General features: G+C 44.5%; 1 protein-coding gene across 1 annotated transcript; it reads left to right on the top strand.

The window, feature by feature from the left end:
* Positions 1–487: 487 nt before the first annotated feature.
* cpa (F-actin-capping protein subunit alpha) lies at positions 488–18,819 on the top strand. Its single transcript, XM_037415589.2, has 8 exons — positions 488–607; positions 6,236–6,351; positions 8,034–8,097; positions 10,411–10,733; positions 12,277–12,361; positions 14,017–14,088; positions 15,847–15,909; positions 18,367–18,819. The coding sequence occupies exons 1-8, from the start codon at positions 566–568 to the stop codon at positions 18,505–18,507; spliced, it is 906 nt and encodes a 301-aa protein (XP_037271486.1). The 5' UTR covers positions 488–565; the 3' UTR covers positions 18,508–18,819.
* Positions 18,820–22,707: the final 3,888 nt, after the last annotated feature.

The raw sequence follows: 22,707 nt of genomic DNA, 5'->3' as shown, positions 1-22,707 counted from the left end.
AAATTTTTTGTGCATTTCAGTCGGCGCATCACGTGGTTGTTCAATAAAAATTGAAAAATGCACAGATAAGTTTGCTGTATAATTTACAAGGTTTGCTGGGACGCATTACATGGCCTTCGAGACTTTATTGAGTTAGTTATTTCAGAGGCTAGGCAATAAGTATGTTTGAATTTGGTGGCTATGACGCTTCTTGCCTTTTAGATGCGGTACCGCGCAGGTGCAGTCATTATTGCCTAGTTTATTGTAAACGGCACAGCTATGCATGCTGAGTTTTGTTTTATTATAAATAAGTTACACATTTAGTTGATCACTTACACATTTAGTTTATTTTAGCCACATTTACTTGAAGCTAAAAAAACCTTTGAAATAAAAATAACCGTAAAATTGACGCCTTTTTTGTCTAGCAGTCATATATTACCATCAATTTTGTTGTCCATCAAAGACAGTACTATCGAACAAAAACCACAATTTGCAACATTTTTTACGACTGATTTGCAGCGCCCCTGTGGCGAAGCGCGCAGGATGTTGTGCGATCCCATAATTCCTTGGTCGCAGGCGTGTAAAGATGGCGTCCGACTACGATGAGCCGATATCCGACCAAGAAAAGGTATTTCCAGCAACTTTTTTACGCCCCTTCGACGTTTCCTGTGCGAGTGAATTTGTCAACCACGCTTCGAGCATCAAGCGCGACCCGCAGTCGTGGTCGGTCAGAGTTGCAACGGCGCGTGACAAACTTTTTGACAGCGCTGGACCGACAACTCGGAAGCTACCATCACCGGCGATATCGGTTATCGAGTGGCGACTGCGGTGATTGTTGCCAATGTCTTTCCGTCCCGCTCGTTCGTTGTTCAAGAACCGTACGAGGCGCTTCGTTTCGCGTCTATCCCAGTCCCGTACGGCTCTCCGGGCCAAGTTTCGTCGTAGCTTCGAAGGGTTAGGCTTAAAAAAAAAACAGCAAAAACTTAGCGGGGCCGATCCCACCTCGGTGCGAGTCGCTCGGTAGGTGCTTCGTTTTCAAACAACACGAAGCTTTGCTCGATCTCGGTTTTAGCGAAGGGTGTGCCTCCTGCGTCGTGAACTTGTAGTTCGTGAGAGTGCCCAGGGCTGCTGCCGTCAATGTTGTTCATCGGAATAAACGAGCGCCTTTTTTTGTTTAGCGATCGGCGATGCCATCGGTGGACCGGTTTAGGAACGATGCTCGGTGGGTGTTTTTTGCTAGCGCTGCGAACGTGTCGTTCGCGGTCGCTTCCTGCCGCCGTTTCAAAGTCCGCCGCGACGAAGCGTTATCGCACTCGAGAGCTTTGTGGCGTGCGTTGCTGGAGCGCTTGTCGCTGAATGCCGACAAGTCGCCGTGCTTTTACTGTGTCACGAGCATTGTCATAGCGACGTGCTCGTCAACGACTTGACCGCGAATCGTTGCCAATTGTACCGCGAATAATCTCCGTTGTTAGCTTCGATCATTACAGACTTGAGAAAGGTGCTTCCGCTGATATCTTTAAAACAGAAGCGTGTAGTGTAGCTTGCGCTCTTCCCGCGGGTTCGGTGCGTGAATGAATGTGCCATCGGTGTGCTTGCTCCTCGTGAGACGGGTCAGCGTAACCAGCTACATCGCTCGTTTTGAGCGACCCCGCGACCTCGCACGGACTCGATCCGGTAGATCCCGCGTGCGATTAAAAACGCCGACCTGTATTCGACGGAGCCCGGGTATCGTTGCTACGACTCGAGGATCTTGTATCGGTCGGAAACACTTGTCAGCCGTAACGCAGGAATTCATGCATGCGTTAGCAAACGTTTTAGATGTGTCAGTTTAGTTGTTGGTAACCCGTGCGGCACTCTTTCGGTGCGAGTTGACGCCCGGTTAAACGTCATTTTGTTCGGCCGTTTTATGTTGTGTGTGGTGCGTGAACTGATGTTGTCGTCCTGCGCCTACAAACGACACGCTTTTTTTGCTGTGTACGTCAAAGCAATATGGGCAATGCGACTGGCGCTAATGACCATCCCGGTTTGCCGTGCTTTCACTTCCCGTACGTACTGTAGTAGCTCAAAGCTGTAAAGGAAACAAGAGGAAATAAATACAAGCTCTACATTCCACCCTTCCTCGGTTCCCCTACTTCAGCGAACTTTTGCGCTACTACAGTATGTTTAGAAAACATTGACTTTGCCCAAGAAGGTATGCTGTCGTTCGCTTCCTATTTCAACTTCTGTTCGCAATCATCTTTCTCTGTAAACAGCGGCGATTTGCATGCTCACGTCGCGCTGCACGTCGGCAGTTTTCTTTTTTCTGACAGGAAGTTTGTTGGTCGTGACAGAAATGACGGTCTGCTCTTGCACGCCCCTCCATACATAGTCACGAACCGAGACGGGCCTCTTTAAAAAACAGGCGTCTTTGAACCCATTTCTCTCGTCCACGAACTCCGTTCTTTTCTTTCATTTCCGCTTATTTTTTTCTGTGGGGCTTCCCAACGAAATGTATGCCTCCCCCACTTGGCTGAATCACCGCAGCGCCAACTGAATCATCGTACATGCGATGACGGCCTGGCGGAATAACTGCTTTCCTGATAAAAACGCGCCGAGAATGCTATCGGAAATGCGATATCCGATATGGCACGCTGTCGATCTTGTCGCCCAGTTGGTTAAGTGAAACGTGCTATAGATCGGTGGTTTCCAGTTTACGTACTCGTGAAATCGACCTGCTTGCCGCAAAACGATCGGAACGGGCGAGCGCGCTGACTTGAGCTGCTACGGATTTTTCGTGCTGCGAAGCAGGAGGGCTGGGTTCGATTACCGTTCGCCACTGCCTCGTTTATGTAGGAAGAGAAACGCGAAAAATGTATGTGTGCTTGTAGTTCTCGCGAAAGAAGTTGGTCTCCCGGTCGCACCGCGATTTTCAACGGTGGCTAAAATTCTTGAGGCCAGTGTATTTGTTTTTGAGTGTACGTTAAAGAAACCCAGGTGGTCGAAATTTCTGAAGCCCCTCTTCATTTTCCACACGATCATATCGGGCTTTTGGGACGTTGAACGCCAATAATTATTATGTGCCGCGAGACATCTAGAAGTATGGATGCCACTCGGTGCAATCTCTATTGCGATCCTCGCTCATCTTGTTAAGCCAATCGCGATCAGAAACAAACAAAACTCGAGCGTGATCGAAATCGCGCAGTCATCCTTTTTCTCCCTTTGTCGTCTGCTGCAGTGGCGCGTCCGTGCGACACCTTGGGTGTGTGTGACGGCTGTGGACTGCGAAGCGGCGTCGTTGTGTAGCGGTGTAGGAGCGACGACGCGTCATTCCCACGTTCCTCCAGCCTCGCTCGCCTTTTCACTCTTGGTGTTTTGTTCGTTTTCGATTCTCCGCGGCGCGACCTCCGCGGACCGCGCTTGTTATTGCCTCTGACGGGGACCCATTCTTTGCGTTCGCTAAAGCGTGACCGTATCCTGCTAACGAACGTACTACGCTCGAGGTGCTTCTCTATCCGGCTCGCTGGGCGAACGAAGAGTCGACGACGCCTGCATTCCGACGCCGCGTCGTTGGCGTGCGTCGTTTATTTGTTCCTGTTATCGCCTCTCACTCCCGTCGCTGTTGTCAGCGGCTTCGCGAGCTTTTTCGTGCTTGTTTTGTCCCGTTTTACGCGCGCGCCGAGCCCCCGCGATCCCGACGGCGTTATCTTCGCGTACCGTGCCGCCGTTCTACGGGAAGTTGCGCGATACTCTCTAAACTTCCCGGCTACCCAAGATAAAAATACGCGAGCCAGGGGCTGTGCGAAAACGGGCTCGAGGAACGAGACGTCTTGGTAGGGGGGGCGTCGCTTGGCACGACCGGATAGTGTCGTCGTCGAACGCTAGGTGTCGCGCGAGAGCTGATGTGTACCATGTCCCTATATTTATAGTTTCGAAATAGTTGGGAAATCTGGCACTAGGTGTCTGTATGAGATGTGCGACGCAGGGTTCTTCAGCCGGCATGGAAATGGATGGGTAGCACGTGGACTTGCCGAAGCTTCGTTCTCTCGGTTCCGTAGATGTCTGTGGCCGCTCCATCTCCAAACTAAGTTCGTCCGTCTCACTTCACTGTTGGACTGACCAGTTCAGATCGGCTCGCGAGGTTTTAAACTAACTGGTGCTTTATCCGAATCAAGAGCCAAAACGCAACACTTAACAAAGCCACAAGCCCAAAGGCTAAGCAAATGTATGTGCTGCCCCTCGGCTGAATGATCGCAGTGCCACAGTTCCTTGTAGTGAATGTTGCATGATACTTTATGCTGAGAGATTGATTGGCCTTACCTCTGATGCCAAGTCACTAAGCCGTTAACATAGGTGCAAAAAAATTTCAAACTTTCGTTTAGCCTTGGAGTTTCCTCATAATACTTTCCTAGAGGGAAATCTGGCGCTAGTGTTCATTGAGGCTGCAACGCATTGTGTAACAACCAGATTAACGGATTTGTCTAAGCTTCATTCTTTCGACTTCGTCTGACTTCATTTGGCCCATAAAGAAGTTGAGCAAACGTTCAGCAGTTCCACTTCACCAGCTTCACTTCTTTAGGCTCACCAATTCAAATTGGCCCACAAAGTTCACGACAATTCTTTTTTCTGAACCAAATGTGAAAGCACAACAGTGAACAGTCACAAGTGTGTTTGAAGCCAGAGGCACAAAGATTGGGCAAATCCTTGTACTGTGCAATCTGAACGACTGCAGTGCCTAGGTTACTTGTAGTAAATATTTTAAGAAACTTTATGCATTCAGTTTTGTGTCTGAATGTGCATGCGTGTTTACAGAGTTCCGTTACTACGATGTTTTAGGAAACACTGTACCTAATTGTTTGCAGAGAAAGGCAATGCAAATTGTGGTTAATTGGGCACATTCGCTCCGTTGCTGACTATTTTCTCTGAGCACGCTTTGTAGCTCGTTCTTGCGTTTTACTAGTCTTTCTATTATGTCTTCACTCGTTTTTCTATTTTATAAGTGCTGCTGCTTTGAAATTGTTTTCCTTCTCACTATCACCTGTTTCGACATTTCTTTCAAAGAAAAAAATATACTCTAGAAGTTTGCGCTTGCTAAATTCGGGTTTTGCTTTCCTGTGAAGAGTAGCACGTGCATGTCCTTCAAACAGAACTTTTTCCGCCTTTATTTTGTACAAAGCGTGTTACTGAGGCGTAGACCGAGACACTTGTGTCTGTCAGCAGGCACTATTTATAAATAGTGCCAGCTGGTTATGATTCATCCTGTCAAATATTACCAACAGCTGTTCCTACTGTGTTTATCGTCTCTTATAATGCCGTATATGGCTGAGCTGCTGCTCGAAATGCCCCACTGACTATATGCAGCTGTACGGTGTGCAATAGTATGTTTGCAGCTTGCAGCTACGTGCAGCTGGCAAGTGTGTGAAACGATAACCTTGCACTATTAGCTTTCACTGGTAGCCCTTTGTAAACGAACAGCAAGCAGCTTTTGGTATTTGAAGCTTTAGTTTAGTTTTCCTTTTCTGGTAAAATTTCCTATAAACTATAGCTGTCCTAACATTGCTTCAAAATGTCAAAATAGTGTTAGGACAGCTAGGACAATTATATTATGGATCAGTTTCTTGATAGCCTGTATTTGTGGGTCTTCACTGCATGCATTCATGTAGCTAAAGTATCATTGAATGGTTATCAATAAAGCAATTCACTTTTGAGCTATAATAATATTTTGGGAAGTTTTCATTGATATTTTGGGAAGTTTTCTTCTTAAAATAGTTATTACCTTCCAGTACACATTGAATACTTCTGCTCTAAAAAAGTTATTGCTGTTGAAGCAAGAAAATTGAAGCACATACAAAGTTAAGCTTGAGGAAGCTAATTGCTAATAACTCGTGGAAGAAAGGCTGGCTAATTGGAAATAATTAACAATAAAAACACAACTGGGACAAAAAATGCTGTTGGAAATTTTCAACAATCTCAAAATAGTTTCATTATTTCGACAACAACGAAGAACTTTTCTATCAATCAGACATACTGCACTCGTCCAAAACGATTTGGTAAAAGTTCAGCTAGAACGAGCTGTGCTCATCCGAAATGGGAAAAGAGTTTGTACACTGAAGTTTTGGCAAAATCCATTCGCACACACAGACACACACACGTTCACTCCACTCAATCACTTATGAAGTCTTAGAAACGTAATCCCAAGTAGTGTATGAGGAACCCCATCTAAAGGCCACAGTTCATCGCTGCTCCATTGACAAAGGAAATGTTGAATACTTCTTCGCAGGTTCGCATAGTGTCGGATTTCATCCAATTAGCACCGCCCGGGGAATTCAACGAGGTGTTCAACGACGTCCGCCTGCTGCTGAACAATGACACCTTGCTCAAAGAAAAAGCGTCCAGGTGAGGGAGGTGTTTAAACTTTGGTGTGGTTTGTTAACGTGGTTCGCTCGTCATACCGGAGACGTGCTGCTTGCTGCAAACAACATGAAAATGGGACAAAGATTAACCCTACACAAGACATAGGCATTGCCATGTGTGCGTCGTGGGGAAAAGACTGTGGGGTGCAAAATTGTCAGGAGTACTCTATTCTAGCTTCGTTAAGGAATATAGACTCAAATTAAATGTTTCAGGCTCTAGCAGTTTTTACAACCTATACAGTTACAACCTACACTAGGTTCATCGTGCACTAACAGAGCAGAACGTCGCATTTGCAGGTGAGTCGACGTCCCGGAAACTCTGGTTTCTGGCTGTATCTCTCCATGTTTTTATTTTGGTAATCTCAGTCTCATCTTTGCGCTTTTCACAGTTGGAAGTGCTGTTTGTGTTGGACATTAGCTATAAGTCATGATGGTGTTTTGAGCCCAAATTTGTGCAGAAAATACATTCAGTTTCAACACGGTCTTTGTAGATGTGAAATATTGCATGTGTATTTTTTTTTACTTCAAATACTTTGCCTCTGAGAGTTCACCAAAATGGGCAGTTGGGTGCAGAACATGCATATTTATGTTCGTTTACATTATTTTGCATAGCTTCAATTATCAATGCATTGCAGAGGGAAGTGGGTGAGATATTCTGCAAAAAAAAATTTACTGAATGAAACATGGAGTATTATACAATATTAGCAGGAAGTTACGAATGTAAAATGAAACACAAATTGAATGAGAGGGAACTTGCATTAACATGAACGTAAATGAATGTGATATTTTTTAGAATATCATCAACAAGTTTTAAATGCAAGAAATACATTGAGGAGGGAATGCGAAAACTGAAGGAATCTCGGCACATGTAAAATAAATCTAAGAAATAAAATGCTTTGGAAGGGGGGCATAGTACGGCGGTGACACTGGCACACTTAGTGTCATTTTAAGGGAGTGAGGTTATGCCCTCAGAATGTCACTTCATTGGCGTGCCGCTACGCAGGAAAATGATGTTTACTTTGGAAATGATGGTAATGGCGATGGCTACTTAAGCAATGCAACAGTATTTATTTGCAATTTCAGGCAGTGTATCTTAATAAGTATTAATGTGTTACACCTGTAAGCAGCCATTAAATAATCATTTTAACGGCCACGGCACAACATGGTGGTCTATGGATCGGCCATGGCGGTCGTGGCTATAAGCTGCTTCAGAGTGATAGTTTTTTTTTGCGAAAGTATGTTTTAATGTGTAAAAATATTCCTAATAGCAGAAATTATAGTTTTAGAACTCCATGAATTCTGCTTCGGGTAGTAATGCATTTATCTTCGGGTCACTGCATTGAGGCTAGGCACTTCATCGCAGCAAAGTGAGTTCGGCGAACATGCTCACCGGTAGGTTCGCTTTGCAGTGTGTCATTAAGCATTCCTGTGTCACAGCCTGGGAAGGACACTGGTGACAAAGCGCGCTTCCTTAAAGTGCATGCAAGCTGCATGTCTGACAAAGGGTATAAGATGATCAGACAGGATTATTGGTGAAGGTGTGCAGATAAAACGTGACCCTCCACATTTAAGCTATGTCACCAAATGTCAGTGCCTGTGTCCTGTCAGACAAAGTACAAAGACTGGTTGTGAAATGAGCTGCTCATTTCGTTCTCTTCCTTTCAGTGCATTCGCACAGTACAATAAGGATCAGCTGACACCAGTAGAAATTGAAGGTTCTGAACACCAGGTGAGTGTTCTTACGCTTCATGTTGGTTGAGGAAAAGAAAATTGTCGCTCGACGTTGTCATTGTAAATGATAATGGAAAAACAGTGCTTTTTGGTATCGACAATACTGGAATCAATGCCATTTACTACATTCTACAGCAGCTAAAATCTTGTAAGTTAACAAAGCACATTCTAAATTTATACTGCTACTTTATATCTAAATTTGAATATTGTGAAGAAAAAAAAAAAAAGCTTGGTGACGAGATGTACGATTGTTCTGCTTGGCAGTAAAAGCCATATTGTATTTCATAAACTTCACAAATAGTAGCTTGAAAATGGCCAGACAACACAGTTTCTCGCTCTTGCTAAAACTGTGTTAATCTCTATATTGTGGACCACATTGTCAGGAGCAAATCACACAATGAGTGCTTTTATATTGGGTGGTAAGTATTGTGAATAGCTGTAATTATGGCCAGTAGAATGACGCTCACATCGTGGTATTCTCCCTTTAGCTGGATTGGTGTGCTGAACATTTAAAGGAGTATGAAAGATTGTTAGAGAGTGTTACACACGTCTGGCTCTTAGAGCAAGCCCTCATACATTAAAGTGGCCCTAAAACACTTTTTTAAGTAACCATGGAATTAATTCACTGGAAATTCAGCGCCGCAAGAGTTTTAGAAATCCGTCCAGTACAAGCGGAGTTACAAAGATTTGTCACACGCTGCAGTCGCATTTTCTCTTCTCTCGTCCAGACGAAAGCGCTGGAAGCTAAGCAGGGAGAGATGGGAGGGGCCAACAAAAAAACGTCACGTATGCCTCAAGACCTTGAGCACCTTTCTTTTTTTTCTTCAAATACAAGGCTTTTTCAGTGCTATCGTGCGCGCAGGCGTGGACAAGTGACGGCCTCTCACAGCGATCTCTGTAACAACCAAACGCGCCATGTTCGAATAAGCCAGTGGCTTATAGGTGGTTTTACTACGAGTGATTTTTAGGCTTATTCTGTGATTTCTTGAGAGAAGAGAAAGCAATTTTTAGCTGACTTTGATAATTTATTGTGAATTGCAGGCCGTGTGCTGCGCTATAACATTTGGCTCGCGTGTTTTCAGGAGCCTCTTCTACTGATCCACAGCATTTTCTGACCATGCTCAAAAAGTGTTGCAGGGCTCCTTTAATAGACGCTGCCATGTTGTTGATACAGTGTGTCTGCAGTACTGAAAGCTATCGTAATTTGGCACGACTCTCATGCTTATTTCAGTGCTGCTGATATTTTGGAAGACTCGTAAGCTCTTTGAAAAATATTCCTATTTCCTAATATGGGATGTCCAATTAAAGAAAACCTTATCAAATAGGCTTCTACTAGTCTTAATATGTACTGATGGTCTAATCAGTCAGCCTTGATAGTGAGGAAGCAGTTCATAAACGAGAAATATGCACTCATCACATATAAAAATGGATCAAACACATGCTCTGGTCAGTTATCTAGCCAAGCGTCTAGTAGTCGGTGTTTTTTTTTTTTTTTTTTTTTTTATTGAGGCGGAAATATTTGAAGGCCTCTGTACTTAGATTTAGGTTCAATTTAACCTCTGTTGGTCGAAATTTCTCGAGCCTAATACTATGGCGTCTCTCATGATAATCATATGGTGGTTTTGGGATGTTAAACCCGAACAATTATTATATTCTAGCCAGTTTGATGGTAGTATTCAGTCCGCCTCAGTGGTACACTGGTTTCAATACTCAGCTACTGACCCAAGGTCCCATGTTTAATTTTAGTTATGTGATTACGTTTCGATGTTGACCAAATGCTAGACACCCAAGTACTGTGCGATGTCGGGGCATGCAAAACAACACCAGATGGTCAGAATTACTGTAGCGTTCTACGGCCTGCCGCATCACCATTTTAATTTTTTGGCACCCTGTACATTCCTGTGACAGTGCACTCGAACCTCGATATAACGAACCCAAATATAAAGAAATATCGGTTATAACGAAGTAAATGAAAAATAATCTTGCGATAATTATGGTGTTAAGCATAGGTCTTTATGACGAATTTTCAGATATAACAAAGTTATTGTTGTGTAAGATGTAACATTGTTATAATAAGGTTTGGGTCAGACCTCGATATAACAAACTCAGATATAGTGAAATATTGGATATAACGAAGTAATGAAAATAGCCTCGCAAGAGCTACAGTGCTAGCAATATATCTTTATAACGAACTTTCATATGTATAACAAACCCATTTTCATGTAAGATGCAACTTTGTTATAAGGAGGTTCAGTGCATTTGAAATTTAGTTACCTTCTCCCCCTCAATTGTCATCCACACACATTTTCAGGCGCTCATCACCCACTACAATGACCTCGGCGAGGGTCGGTTCTATGACCCGCGCACGCGGCAGTCCTTCCGGTACGACCACCTCCGCAAAGAGGCGACGGACTACCAGAGCCATCCGCCGGGATCCAGCGGGGACGGCAGTGTGGGGCTGCCCGAGGGACATGGCGAGAGCTGGCGGGCCGCACTGGAGGAGGCGTGGACGCAGTACGCACGCGAGCACTACCGGCACGGCACGTGCGCTGTCTTCGACCGCAGTTCCAGCCCCCAGGAGCTGGCGCTAGTAGCCTGCCTCGAGGACCACCAGTTCCAGGCGCAGAACTACTGGTGGGTCGCTCCTTCGGCGTGTGTGTGTGCTCAGTTTTACAGCAAAGATGTTACGAGGTCGCAACAAAGGCAGTTTACGGCGCTGCAGCTGTCCACCTCTGGTATCCATAACCACTATCACACGAAATAAAACTAAATGAAGAATACCGAGGACAGATTGCGATTCAAATCCGAGCCTTCTGCGAGACAGCTCTGTACTCTACCACTGAGCTCTGCGGGCCCTTAAAACTGTTGCTAACCGACCATACGTTGGCCTTATGTTGGGTAAGGAATCTCATTAACATGCATAATGAAGTGTTTTAGAACAGTAAAGTAACAACCAGGCATCATACAATGCAGATTGCATAAAGAGTTTGTTGTTGAATGCTGCAACCCATCACGAAAGCTTCAAATATAATTCTTCATTGTTATTAGCCACAGCATCAACAAAGTGCACATGACTTCTTACGAGTGAGTAGCGGGTACCACACATCGATGAATGACAAATGGTGGCATAGTGTACACTTCCCCACAGCACAAAAATAATGATTTACGGCGTATCGGGTAGCATGCGAGTGTGTTTGTAGCGGTTGCCTCAAGAGTGTTCAAAACAACTCTAGAAAGGCTGTTCTTCCTCCTCTGTGCTGTGCTGTGCATTCTGCTCAGGCCTGGCAGTGTTTTTGCCTTTTATGGGGCTACTGTTCTTTTAGATGCGAAGCAGCTTATCGCGGTGTTCGATCCGGTGTGCCATGCCCACCCTTACTGCGCATGCGCAACATGTGCTCCAAGCACTGCCAGAACGCACTAGCGCGTTCTGGCCTGTGTAAGGGGCTGGGTACGACACAGCGGCCTCACCCCCTTGCACTCTCTCAGCAGTCATGTGATGGCGTCGGAGAACGTGATTCTGCTGATGCGGGGTGGGCCAGTGCATCCTAGTCAAAACGCACCGGCACGTGCTTGTGCGTTTCTACAAAAGCCACGGTGTGCACGCCCTGTGCCGCTTTGCACTGCCTCATGATCCTTTTTAGTGAGAGACGGTGTAATTTTTTTTGCAGAGAAGCTGTGTTGCTCTACACTATCCCGTCGTTGTCATATGGGTATTACTAGTAGTAGTATTGTTGAACCACTTTATAAGAGACACTGACGTAAAAGATACCGAGGTATAAGAGACCACTGTGGCTATGTTGAAATAGGGGGCGATCAGAAAGTGAGAACGTGGTACCCTGCATACTACAAACGCCGATTCAACGTAAGCGTCATGCAGGTCACGTGACCAGAGGGGGAGTGATAATAAAGAAATTGAAGGAAATTATAATGGTAAATGTGCTCAAAATGTGTAAGGGCACGTGTTTCAAAATTAGCGTGGGCTTTATGACCCCATTTCTAAAAGTTAATTCGAGTGCGAACACATGACTAAACACATGACTGTACTAAATGAATGCCGATTACATGCATGCTCACTTTGGTGTCTGTTTTAGCAACACTGCTTCAGCAAGCTTTCATTGCAAAAGAGGAGAATCCTAAAAACTTGCCCAACATTGCATGCTTGTTCCTCGGTCACCAGGAATGGTCGTTGGAGAAGCGTCTGGACAGTAAACTTTCCCTCGGGTGCCGCCACAGCGGATGTGAAAGGGCTCGTAAGAGTTCAGGTAAGGCCCTTTTTCAATTTAATGTCCAGTTAGGTTCGATGTTATGTGAAAGAGTTATTTAGGACAAGTGTAGCTCCAAGTTGTGTTCATTAAAAGTCAAAGTGCACTCAAACTTCAATATAACGAATTATCAGCTACAACGAAGTAAAAAATAGCTTTGTCATAGATGCAGTGTTACAAATATGTGGCAGTTCTGAATTTGTTACAGAGCTGTGCACAGGCCGAATTTTTCAGCCTGAGCTCGGCCCACCCGAGCTCGGCCCTTCCGAGCTTGGCGCTAGAGGGATGCGAGCATGCGCAGCTCGGCCCAATGCACAAAAACAAAAGTGCGCGTCTGATCCGGTCCACCCCAACATTATACAGGTTTGCTGCGTAGACGAGATGTCGTTTTCTGATAATGTGGTATTTTATGCTACGTATCAGAGTTGACATCAACAAAGGACACACGACAGTCGCTGTATGCAATGATTACAAGTTGTGTAACAATAGGCTGTCCACTGATTCGGGTTTCAGTAAAGTGCGGTGCTCCTGCATCACACATCTCGCCCAATTGAAGGTCCGTTCGCTGCTCGCACTTATATAGCTGCAGTGTCTAATAATTTTTTCTCAAGCATAGTGCGCTTAGAATATTTAGACTGCTTAATTTTCCAGCAGTTTATTGCCTCAGATGTGGAGAGAAGATTATGCCAAATATAGATAATTGCAGAGCTCGTCTTGTGGGATCCTCTCTTTGCATTCAAATTGGCTAAAGAAAAAGAGAACCAAGAAGTGGGGGTGGTTGTGGAGATGACACTACGTCGTGGAAAATAGTTCTGGCACAACCTCTATATTTTGGGGTTAATTGGGGCTTTGCACCTGACATGGCGCACCGAGCAAAAAAAAAACAATGTAGCTCGAGCCTGGCCTGCCCCGCCACGGTGGTCTAGTGGCTAAGGTACTCGTCTGCTGACCCACAGGTCGCGGGATCAAATGCCGGCTGCGGCGGCTGCATTTCCGATGGAGGCGGAAATGTTGTAGGCCCGTTAGCTCAGATTTGGGTGCACGTTAAAGAACCCCAGGCGGTCGAAATTTCCGGAGCCCTCCACTGCGGCGTCTCTCATAATCATATGGTGGTTTTTGGGTCGTTAAACCCAACATATCAATCAAATCATCAAGGAATTTCTATGGTCACATATTTTGTAGCGTAAATTGAATTGCTGTTCCACTTCTTGGTAGTGCAAAAGTCTAGCTGCTTGTCATATGCGCTTCTTCTCTTCGCTTTAGAAACCGTCTTTTGGCGCTGTTTTTTTTTATCTCTTTCTTTTTTGTCATTCCTGAAAGATGAGAAGACAGAGTAACACACTTACATTGTAAAGACTTGTTGCCAAGTTTACTTAATTAAAATTATCCTATTTATATCCTTCGGTGGTCTTTACCTCTAAAAATATTCATTATGCTTTGCATTTATTACTGATCGTTAGGCACATGCACTGAGAAGTCTGTGATTGACAGGTTGGTGCTGTGGCACCACTCACAAAATGGGGTGCTAGCTGTTTGGCTGTGTTTTAAGCACTGGCAAAAGAGCATCCATTGCTTCGGTGTATAGGCCAGTTTTGAAGCTACTGATGGCATAAGTGGAGAGTGGTAAAGCACTTTTTTATTGGGGCTTTTCGCAGGTCCATTACTACGAAGATGGCAACGTCCAGCTAGTAAGCTCCAAGGAGATCAAAGCCACCCTCAACATCACGGTAGGCCTCTTTTTCATCATTTATTTTTTTAGATCTTTTTATTGCTGGCTTCTTCACACGGCACGTGTTAAGCATCAGGGAAAAAGGGTACTTTTAATGTTTTTGCTGGCTACAGGAGATAGTCAAATAGGAATGGGTGGCAGTGGCATAACTGCAATCACTAGCGAAAAAAAAAGAAGATAAACTGATCGAAATATGTCATGTGAAAAGAAATGTTATATAAAAGCGAAATATGCAATGTCGTTGCTGCAGTGAGATTTTGTGAGGTTAATGAAGTCCCTTTTGGAGTACAGTAGACTCCTTTTAAACGAAACACGAAGGGACCAGGAAAATGTTTCATTTAAGAGGAGTTTGGTTTACTGAGAGTTAAACAGGGGTAGAATACAGTAAAAGCTCGTTAACTCGGATCTCATGGGACCGGAGAAAATGTCCGAGTTAACCGAATTCCTAATTATCGAACAGACCATGAAAACAAAAAGAAAACGTACACGGCACAGACAAACCTTTATTTCTTGAAAAAAGTGCATTATTTTAGCCTGCCTCGCCGTCGGAATTTCGGACAGAACGATTTTATTTAATCCCATCAGGTGGTGGTGCGCACGTTCACTGTCGCGAGAACAAACGCAGAACTCCTCGAGGACAGCGAGGGCTTCTGCAGCCTCCTGCACGGTGCGGCGACGTCGCTTCGGCTCATCACGTCTTTCAATATCGTAACCTTTCTTTTAGGATCATTTGCTGGCTGCTGTGGCCGCTTAACTCCTGTGACGGTCGCTATGAAGCGCGACGCCAGCGACAACGCGCACAAACACAGCCGCAACACGTGAAGTCGCAACACAAAGAACCAAGACACGAAGTAGTATACCAGTAGGCGTAGCATGGGCGTAGCGAGCAGCTGTTAGTAGACACTAGATGCGCCGATGGCCCAAGCGCTTCCGTTGGGTGGTGACTAGTGCCACCTAGCCACTTCCCCCTCATTCACTATAATCATCGACATATTCTGCTGCAGTTCGCTCGGTTTCAGTTTCTCCGAAACTCCGGTTCTGCCGTCGGTTACGGCAAGTGGTGCTTGAGCCTCCAAGCCGCCGAGATCGCGCGACTCTGGAGTCCCGATAGCCCTCTCCGGAGTTGTCCGAGATAACTGGTGCGCGGCTAAATCCCTCCAAATTAATGAGCATTTGACCTCATTGAAATATACACAGTTTTCCGGGACTGCGCCGCAAGTCCGAGTTAACCGAATTTCCGAGTTAACGAGGTCCGGTTAAATGAGTTTTTACTGTATTCATCTACGAAACCGAACATATTAGCGGCAGTTGTTTCATTTAAGCAGCAATTTAATTTAAGAGAGTTTCGTTTAATAGAAGTCTACTGTACAAGATTTTTCAGGCTCTATTCCGGAGATATGGAAATTCATAGTCATGGTTTTTTTTTCTTTCAAGATATATGCTGCAATACAAAAGTAACTTATTTAGGGAGAGCGCATTCAGAAATAAATCGTACTGAAGTTATTTAGTGATTTAACATTTACGTATACCTTACGTTGCTCGTCATGTTTCTGTGCCTTTAGTGCAATGGTTTTTCTAGATTTTGGTCTGCCACGGAATCATTAGTTTTGGTCTGGCAGTGTAAAAAAATGCATATTCCACTATTCTCAGAGTTCAAAAGCCACCAATGTTCATTACGCTTTTACCAAGTGTTGAGCTGTTATGCCTGCTCATTTGTAATATAAATTTCTTGTCACTCGTCTCCTCTCTCCTGCAGAATGAGCAGCAAGCTGCCAAGGAGTTCGTGCAGATCGTCGAGGATGCAGAAAACGAGTATCAGGTGAGTTTCCACATTGGCGTATCGAACTGTTGCGAGTTTTTTATGAGTGATGTGCCATCGCCGCCGTCGAAGCTCCCTGCAACGTGGACGCGGCGCCAGCGTCTTAAGTTTGATATCCCAAAGCAATTGTCCTCAAACTTGGCTTCGCAAAGATATTTTGGGGGGTATGCGAAACCCATGCTCAAGGGCGGAGGTGGGGGGATACGTTTTGTAAAGCCACAGTACGCCCTGTGACAGCGGCCCCTTTCAACATTTGGTATGCTTCGCTGCATAACACTCTAGCATTGCAGTGAAGCTGACTTAGATTGACCCCTTTTTATGAGGTGGCTTCAAAGCTTTCGTTGAGATTTTATGCGGCGTATGCATGGCATGCTTTTTCCAGGTCCTGCGTACTCTAAAAAGAAACTCGGCTAGAAACGGGTTGAATGTGGCCGCAGGCCGTGCAACTAATCAGCAAGTTGTTGAGATCGAATTAGTGTGATACCTTAGTTTGACCATTCTTTGCCAGTTATAAGTAAAAAACACCTATTTCACGCTGCATGTTGTGTTAATTTATGACCCCTTACTTTCCCTTGTTGGAAGGGGTCTCCCCATCACTTGCGCCGGTCCACAGGTGGGCCCGAGAAACTTCCATGACTGAGAACAACTGCCTTGAAGGGATACTGAACAAAATTTTTTTGTGGTGAAGGTTTTCAGCCAAATTTAAATTTTGCGTGATTAAATCAATAAGCACAACCTTCATTCCTGCAGAAACTACAAGGGAATAAATAATGTAATGGGTCTTTCACAAACTGCCGCTACACGCAGCAGTTTGTGAACTAGAGGCAACGTCACGTTCGCCCAAAAGGGCTAGTTATCATTACTAGCTGTTGCCCGCGTCTCTTGATCGGCTCGGCTCACCTATCAGTTGCCGGTAGCGAAGAATGCTCCTGGCTGGGGTAAAAAAAAAATCAGTGCTTTTGTGCAAGGGGGAGAGGGGGACGAAGGAGAGGTGGAGAAAAGGAAAGGGGAAAGGAAGAGGTGCACTATGCATGCGCTTCAGAGTTTGTGACGTCACGGCCCGCCCTCGCGCGCAACCGCCGATTGTTGACAATCCATCAATAATACAGCCAACGCTTCAAAAATATATGGGAAATGAACTCTGTTTATTGAAACAGTCACATCTTCCAAGTAGAGTTTCAAAATTTCATCGGTTTTTCAATTTTTTGTTCAGTTTCCCTTTAAAGATTTGCCGTAGCTTTAACTTACCCTATACAAGTACAGCGGGTCACAGAGATCACAGGGCACGGAATTGGTGAGAAAATACGGTTATCTCAAAAAGTTGCAGTTTAAGGTAGTACTTGTCCATTTCAGTGATTCATTTAGATATAAGTGTAGTGCCAAGGTAATGACAGTGCAGTATAGTAAGGAAGCAGCAAGTAAATTTTTATATTACAAACCATGTCCCTTGAGGGTCGAAAAGTATGCAATACAAATGCATTTTCTTGCACCTTGTTTATTATCTTCGAGAAAAGGAGATTTGTTTAGCATGTGCTAAATCTTTGCAGCACTCTGCAAAGTTCTAACATGCGGGTGCTCTTCCCCGCATTGCTCATTTGCCCGCGAGGGATTGCTTCACTAGTCATTGTTCGGGTGAAAATATTACCACAAGCTTCGCACGCTTTCATTACAAGACCCAAACTAATGTTTTGATTCTCGTACGACAAGCGAGATGCACTTCTTTGTGCTGACTGCACTGGCATGAGCTTGGCAGCACGAATGCTATCATCAAGAAGGTGTGCTACAGCTAGGCTTGTGTGAATATTTGAATGCTTTGAATATTCTAACAAATTATCTAGTATTCGAATTCGCTTCAAATCATGTTTAAGCTATTGAAAATTTTGAATTATTCAAAATAAAGAATAGGTGCATGTGACGCCCTGTAAAGGTTGTTTCACTGCAGTGAAGTAGTGATAAGCCGTGAAAACGCATATGCAGGGGACATCCGCACTGTCGCAAAGTCTTGCTTCAAGGTTGAATAAGGATACTACCCTCACATCAATTTATTTTTGAAGTTTAAAAGCCTGTTATATTGATGTACGTGCTCTAAGTTTAGCAAATTTTTAAAATTAACACGCTTTACTGGCTATAACTTGCATTCTACCGAAAGTCAAATGCTATTCAAAGTTGTTTCCGCTTCCCTTGATGCAGAAAAGAAATGGCATTTGCACAATTGTTGTTTAAATTCTTAAAAAATATTGTGCTAGGTAGTTAGAGCATGACAAGTATGCACATATTTCTATATATTATGCGTTATACATACTATTCGAATGCTATTCAAAATTGTTCACCCAAAATTACTATTTGCTTCGAACCTAAAATTCACATTCATTATTCACACTAGCCTAGTTTTGGAGTCATTATATTGCTATTTCGGAACTCTGCTGTTGATCTTTTCCTTCCTTTTTCACTTTTCAGACCGCCATCTCCGAAAACTACCAGGCAATGTCGGACACGACGTTCAAGGCACTACGCCGACAACTGCCACTGACGCGAACCAAGATCGACTGGACCAAGATCCTCAACTACAAAATTGCCTCTGAGCTGAAACACCACTGACTGTCTCCTCCTCTCTGTGCCACCCACGCTAGCACCTTTTTCTTTTTTTTTTTTCTAGGACTCCTCTTCCCAAGCCCGACTTTTCTATCCTGCGCGTGCTTCGAAACTGCCACAGTTCACGATTTGTGTTGTTTTCATTTTCCCGGTTAATCTTGCGTTGAGCCGTGCCGTAGCGCTCTGGTCTCCTTGCCTCTTATTGTGAAAAATGAACTTTACGCCGTGCGCTGACGGACTCTCCTGTGTTTGGACTTGGGTCGCCATTCTTGCTATTCAGGTGTGACTGTCCTAAATGCATTTTCTTTATTTGTTTGAGGCGAGCAACTGAGCTAGTTCAAGCTCTGAGAGTCTTGTTTGTAACGTGGCACTGCTGATCGTCGAGCCATTGGAGATAGTAGTTTTAAAGGTGTTGTTTTTTCTTTTTAATGCAATAAGTGAGTAAGGTCTAAAGGCTCATTTGTGAGTGACCTAAAGAAGTTGTGTGGCCATGCGCAACTGGCGACCGTGGAGTAACTGTCGACTGCCGATGTTCATGTTCAGCAAGTGTGATGTGTTATCACAGCAACACATAGAATGTTCACGGTGTCAAGCGTCGCAGGCCAGTCACCACGTGGAAACGCCTCGTGATTGGTGCGTTCCACATCTGCTCGCATTGCTAGCAGATTTGTCATTCTTCCGTGTCTGATTGGCTCACGAGTTTTGCAACTGCTGTGACGTGGTCGAGGCATTAAGCAGTTGAAATTGTTCGTTCATCAGCCAACGTGACCACTCGCGACAGTTCGCAATCGAGTACCTTTGCAACCCTCTTACCCAAAACAATGGCTTTTCGACCCTTTGTGGCTGCAACAGTCTGCACGATCTCTGCGTGTCGCTGTTGTGAATGGGCCTGTAAAGACTGGAACAGCCTGTTTGAAGGCCCTTGTTGATTTTTTTTCTCAGCAGTTACTCTCTTGAAGGTGGATTTTCTAAACTATGTTTTACTGATTGTTTACTCTTGTTGACATGATCCTGCGACCGCTTGTATTTTTTTAGAACTTTTGTGAAAGTGCAGTTAACGCAGTGCCTGCTAAAATGTGGGCTCATTTAGAACACGAGTGAGCTCAGCATAGCAGCTTTTTTTGCGTGTGCATGTTCTGTTTTTTCCTTGACTCTTTTATACACAAGTTAATGGTTCATTTTTAATTGAGATGTGTGCTGGTCTTGGCTATGCGGAATCACTCTTGAGATATCTACATTTATGCCAGCCTTTCATGCTTTCAATTTCACCTTGTTTGAAAGTATGCTAGTAGTGTTATTTCATAAGAGACATGTTTGTGCTTTAATTACTTTGCACTTTGCCATACGATAGAAGGCGTGTCAGTTTGCTAAATTTTAGTTCAGATCGATAGAGGGGACAACTGTGGAAATTCAGAATGTGCAAGACACTTTCTAAAAGATCTCTGAATTACGCTAACCTGCATCTTGCTTCTCAGTAGACATTTCACGGCCAAGCTTTTTTTTTCCGAACTAACGGACCGCTGCGCAATTCTGGAATCTAGTATGGAGGAGGTAAAGAACCAGTAGTACTATATAAGCTTGAAATTATAGTCTGTGAAGTCAAGCTAGGACATTTTTTTTTTCCCCGCTTGCACTTGTTCTTTTGTGCAATGTCACGGCAGTTTCGAATGACAACTGCTGGAGGCCTTGGTGTGCAGGTGTTTTAGTGAAACGTGGTTTAGATTCGTCCCGTACCTTGTCTTAATTGGGACCTCTTACGATGTGCACTTCGCTGTGCGTTTTGTATTACTCTGTTGGCAACTCTATGAGCACTGAAGTGATTGAACGTCCAGAATTTTGCGGTGAATTCTTTCATCACAGAGCGTCTCCTCCTCAGAAAAACGTTGGCTCACCTTGTTAGTTAACAAAACTTGAGACAGTCTAACATTTCAGCAGTGATGCAGATTGCATTCGCAGTCAACAGTATTAGCAAAGCTATGCATTAAACATTGTTAAATTAGATTGTCAGGGCCTCATCATTTAGTGAAACCTGTAAAAATGTTACCTTTAATAATGCGATTAGATTTAATACTTCACACTCCTATTCTACATGAAAATCTTTTCTTTCGCCAAGGCTAAGTCACTTCACTTGGCCCCACTCCAAGGCCCATAAGCTAGCACTGTTGGGCACTATACCGTGTCCCGTTCAGAAGAGCCTCTCGCATTTCGGGCTGTAATGGATTGCAAGCGCGGCACACGGGTTCAGTTGCATTGTACCATCCTTCGTGATGGGGCTCGAGCTTTCGATCTAGTATGAATTATTATGCTAGGAGTTGCGAAGGCTGTGTGGCAATCCTGTTGTGTTTCCTGTGCATTCTCTCTTGTCTATCTGTAGAGAACCTTTTCTTTTTTTGCTGTTTCAAGGATTGTGTATTCACAAGCCGCTTGTAGTGTCTATAAACAAACTTTGAAGAGGATGCCGCATATTTATCTGATGATCTTGTTTCACTTTGTGTTTTTTTTTGGTCTGCATGTTTGTTGCGGTCCCTTTGGAACTAACGAACCCCTGCGTTTATTAGGTGGTTGGAGAAGCGATGAGCCAGAGATTGTTCTGCAAATCAAAGGGAAGGGGAAAAGTGTGCGTGCATGCGTGTGTCACCATTTCTTTTCCCGACACATTTGCCTCTCTTTACGAAGGCAACGTATATATATTTTGTTTTTGCTTTTTTTTTTGGCACAGAGAGCGAGAGAGTTTAAAAGTTGTGACGGAAGTTGAGACAAATGCATGAATTAACTTTTTTTTTCTGCCACGTGTGTGCGATATTTCTCGAGCTGTGGTTGCAAATTTTTTTCCTAGATGAACAGTGCTGTTGTTCGGCCCTCCTGTGGACGCGTTGGCGCTCGTTTTTGAACTAGCGCCCGGCCTAAGGGATGGGTTTTTTTCTTGTTGACCCTTTGGGGATAAGAAATGTTGAATAAAAGGGGCTTGCGAGAAATTGTGCTGTGCTTTTCCTCTTTTTTTCTTGCAGGAAAAGGTGTTGATAAAGTAGAAAAGGCCATTAACGAGTGCTAACTATTGGTTTCATTGTGCTCCTGTGTAGATGGCGACCACTATCTTGAGAAGCATGAGGAAATTTTCGTGTTCGTCACCCCTCTTGCTTTTTTTGTTAGCTGCTCGCAATATGGTTTTAGATGCCTACGCCAGGAATGCTTTTCTTTTTTTCAGAGGGGGACGCGCACAAAGCTTCCACATTGTTTCATTCTTCACTGCCCGCGGGTCCCCCTGTTTGAAAACGGCGCGTTCAGTGTCAACCAAGCTTGAGCACACGTCTCGGGCACTGCCGTGGCGTTTCAAACTGACGCAATGTCGTCCCGTATAACAGCGCTAGCAATAATTGTATGATGTGTTTGAGCATTTACAATTTAACTTAGACGCAAAGCTACAAATTGCTGTAAAAAAAAGCCGCATACAAAACATTCGCTTTCAGGGGTCCTTTAAAATAGCATGCACGTTAGATTTGTGGAATATCTTTGTGGACTTAAGGTTCACGTCTTGTGTAGGTCCACCGGCAGCTCGCATCGTGCCGATGTCTTCGTATAACATGATGTGGTACGACGACCGCTTCAGCCACCTCACGATGGGCCATTCAGTCCTCCGCCACGGGAACAAACATTTATTTGATCACCACTTAACAGGTTCGTGAGGAAGTTGCGTCGCTGCACCGCCTTAATCTAGCAGACATGGACAGCAAAGGTGAAAAGGTGTCTCTGCCAAGAAAACTGTCGCCAGGAACCCGGCTTAAATGCCAGTGCAAGCTAACGACATGCACACTCGCTCAAGCACAGCAAACAGACATGAGGGGCGCCCACTCACCCGTAACATTTCGTCAACACAATAAGACTGAAATTTCGTGGTTATTGTTGTATGAGTCTTGAAAGGGATGCGTGATTCTTGAAAGGAGAGGAAAAGGCACCTAATTGCTGTCTGCATCTTGGGCGACAGACATGGCGCAGTGCCTTGCAGTGGTTGCCCCGAACAAATTGGCCTGTGAAGATGATGTGCATACAGCGAGCCGGGCGTTGCCGATGCTGCTTTCCTCCCTGCAAGAGTGCTCATCTTGTAACCGCTTTTTCCAACACGATGAGAAGGAAAGTAGAAGCACAGTGGAGAAAGCAGAACAAAGCTAAAGAATAAGAAACGGGATTCACGTTGCCCAGTTGCCTTTC

The sequence above is a fragment of the Rhipicephalus microplus genome, chromosome 9, assembly GCF_043290135.1.
Source record: "Rhipicephalus microplus isolate Deutch F79 chromosome 9, USDA_Rmic, whole genome shotgun sequence".
NCBI classification, from domain to species: Eukaryota; Metazoa; Arthropoda; class Arachnida; order Ixodida; family Ixodidae; genus Rhipicephalus; species Rhipicephalus microplus.
Note: the sequence above shows the minus strand (reverse complement) of the source record. Positions and strands in the feature narration are given on the sequence as shown.

Coding starts and splice junctions, on each gene's coding strand:
- cpa (XM_037415589.2), top strand. CDS start 566: ATGGCGTCCGACTACGATGAGCCGATATCCGACCAAGAAAAG. Junction 8,098..10,410: donor TTGAAGGTTCTGAACACCAG/GTGAGTGTTCTT, acceptor ACACATTTTCAG/GCGCTCATCACCCACTACAA. Junction 12,362..14,016: donor AAGGGCTCGTAAGAGTTCAG/GTAAGGCCCTTT, acceptor GGCTTTTCGCAG/GTCCATTACTACGAAGATGG.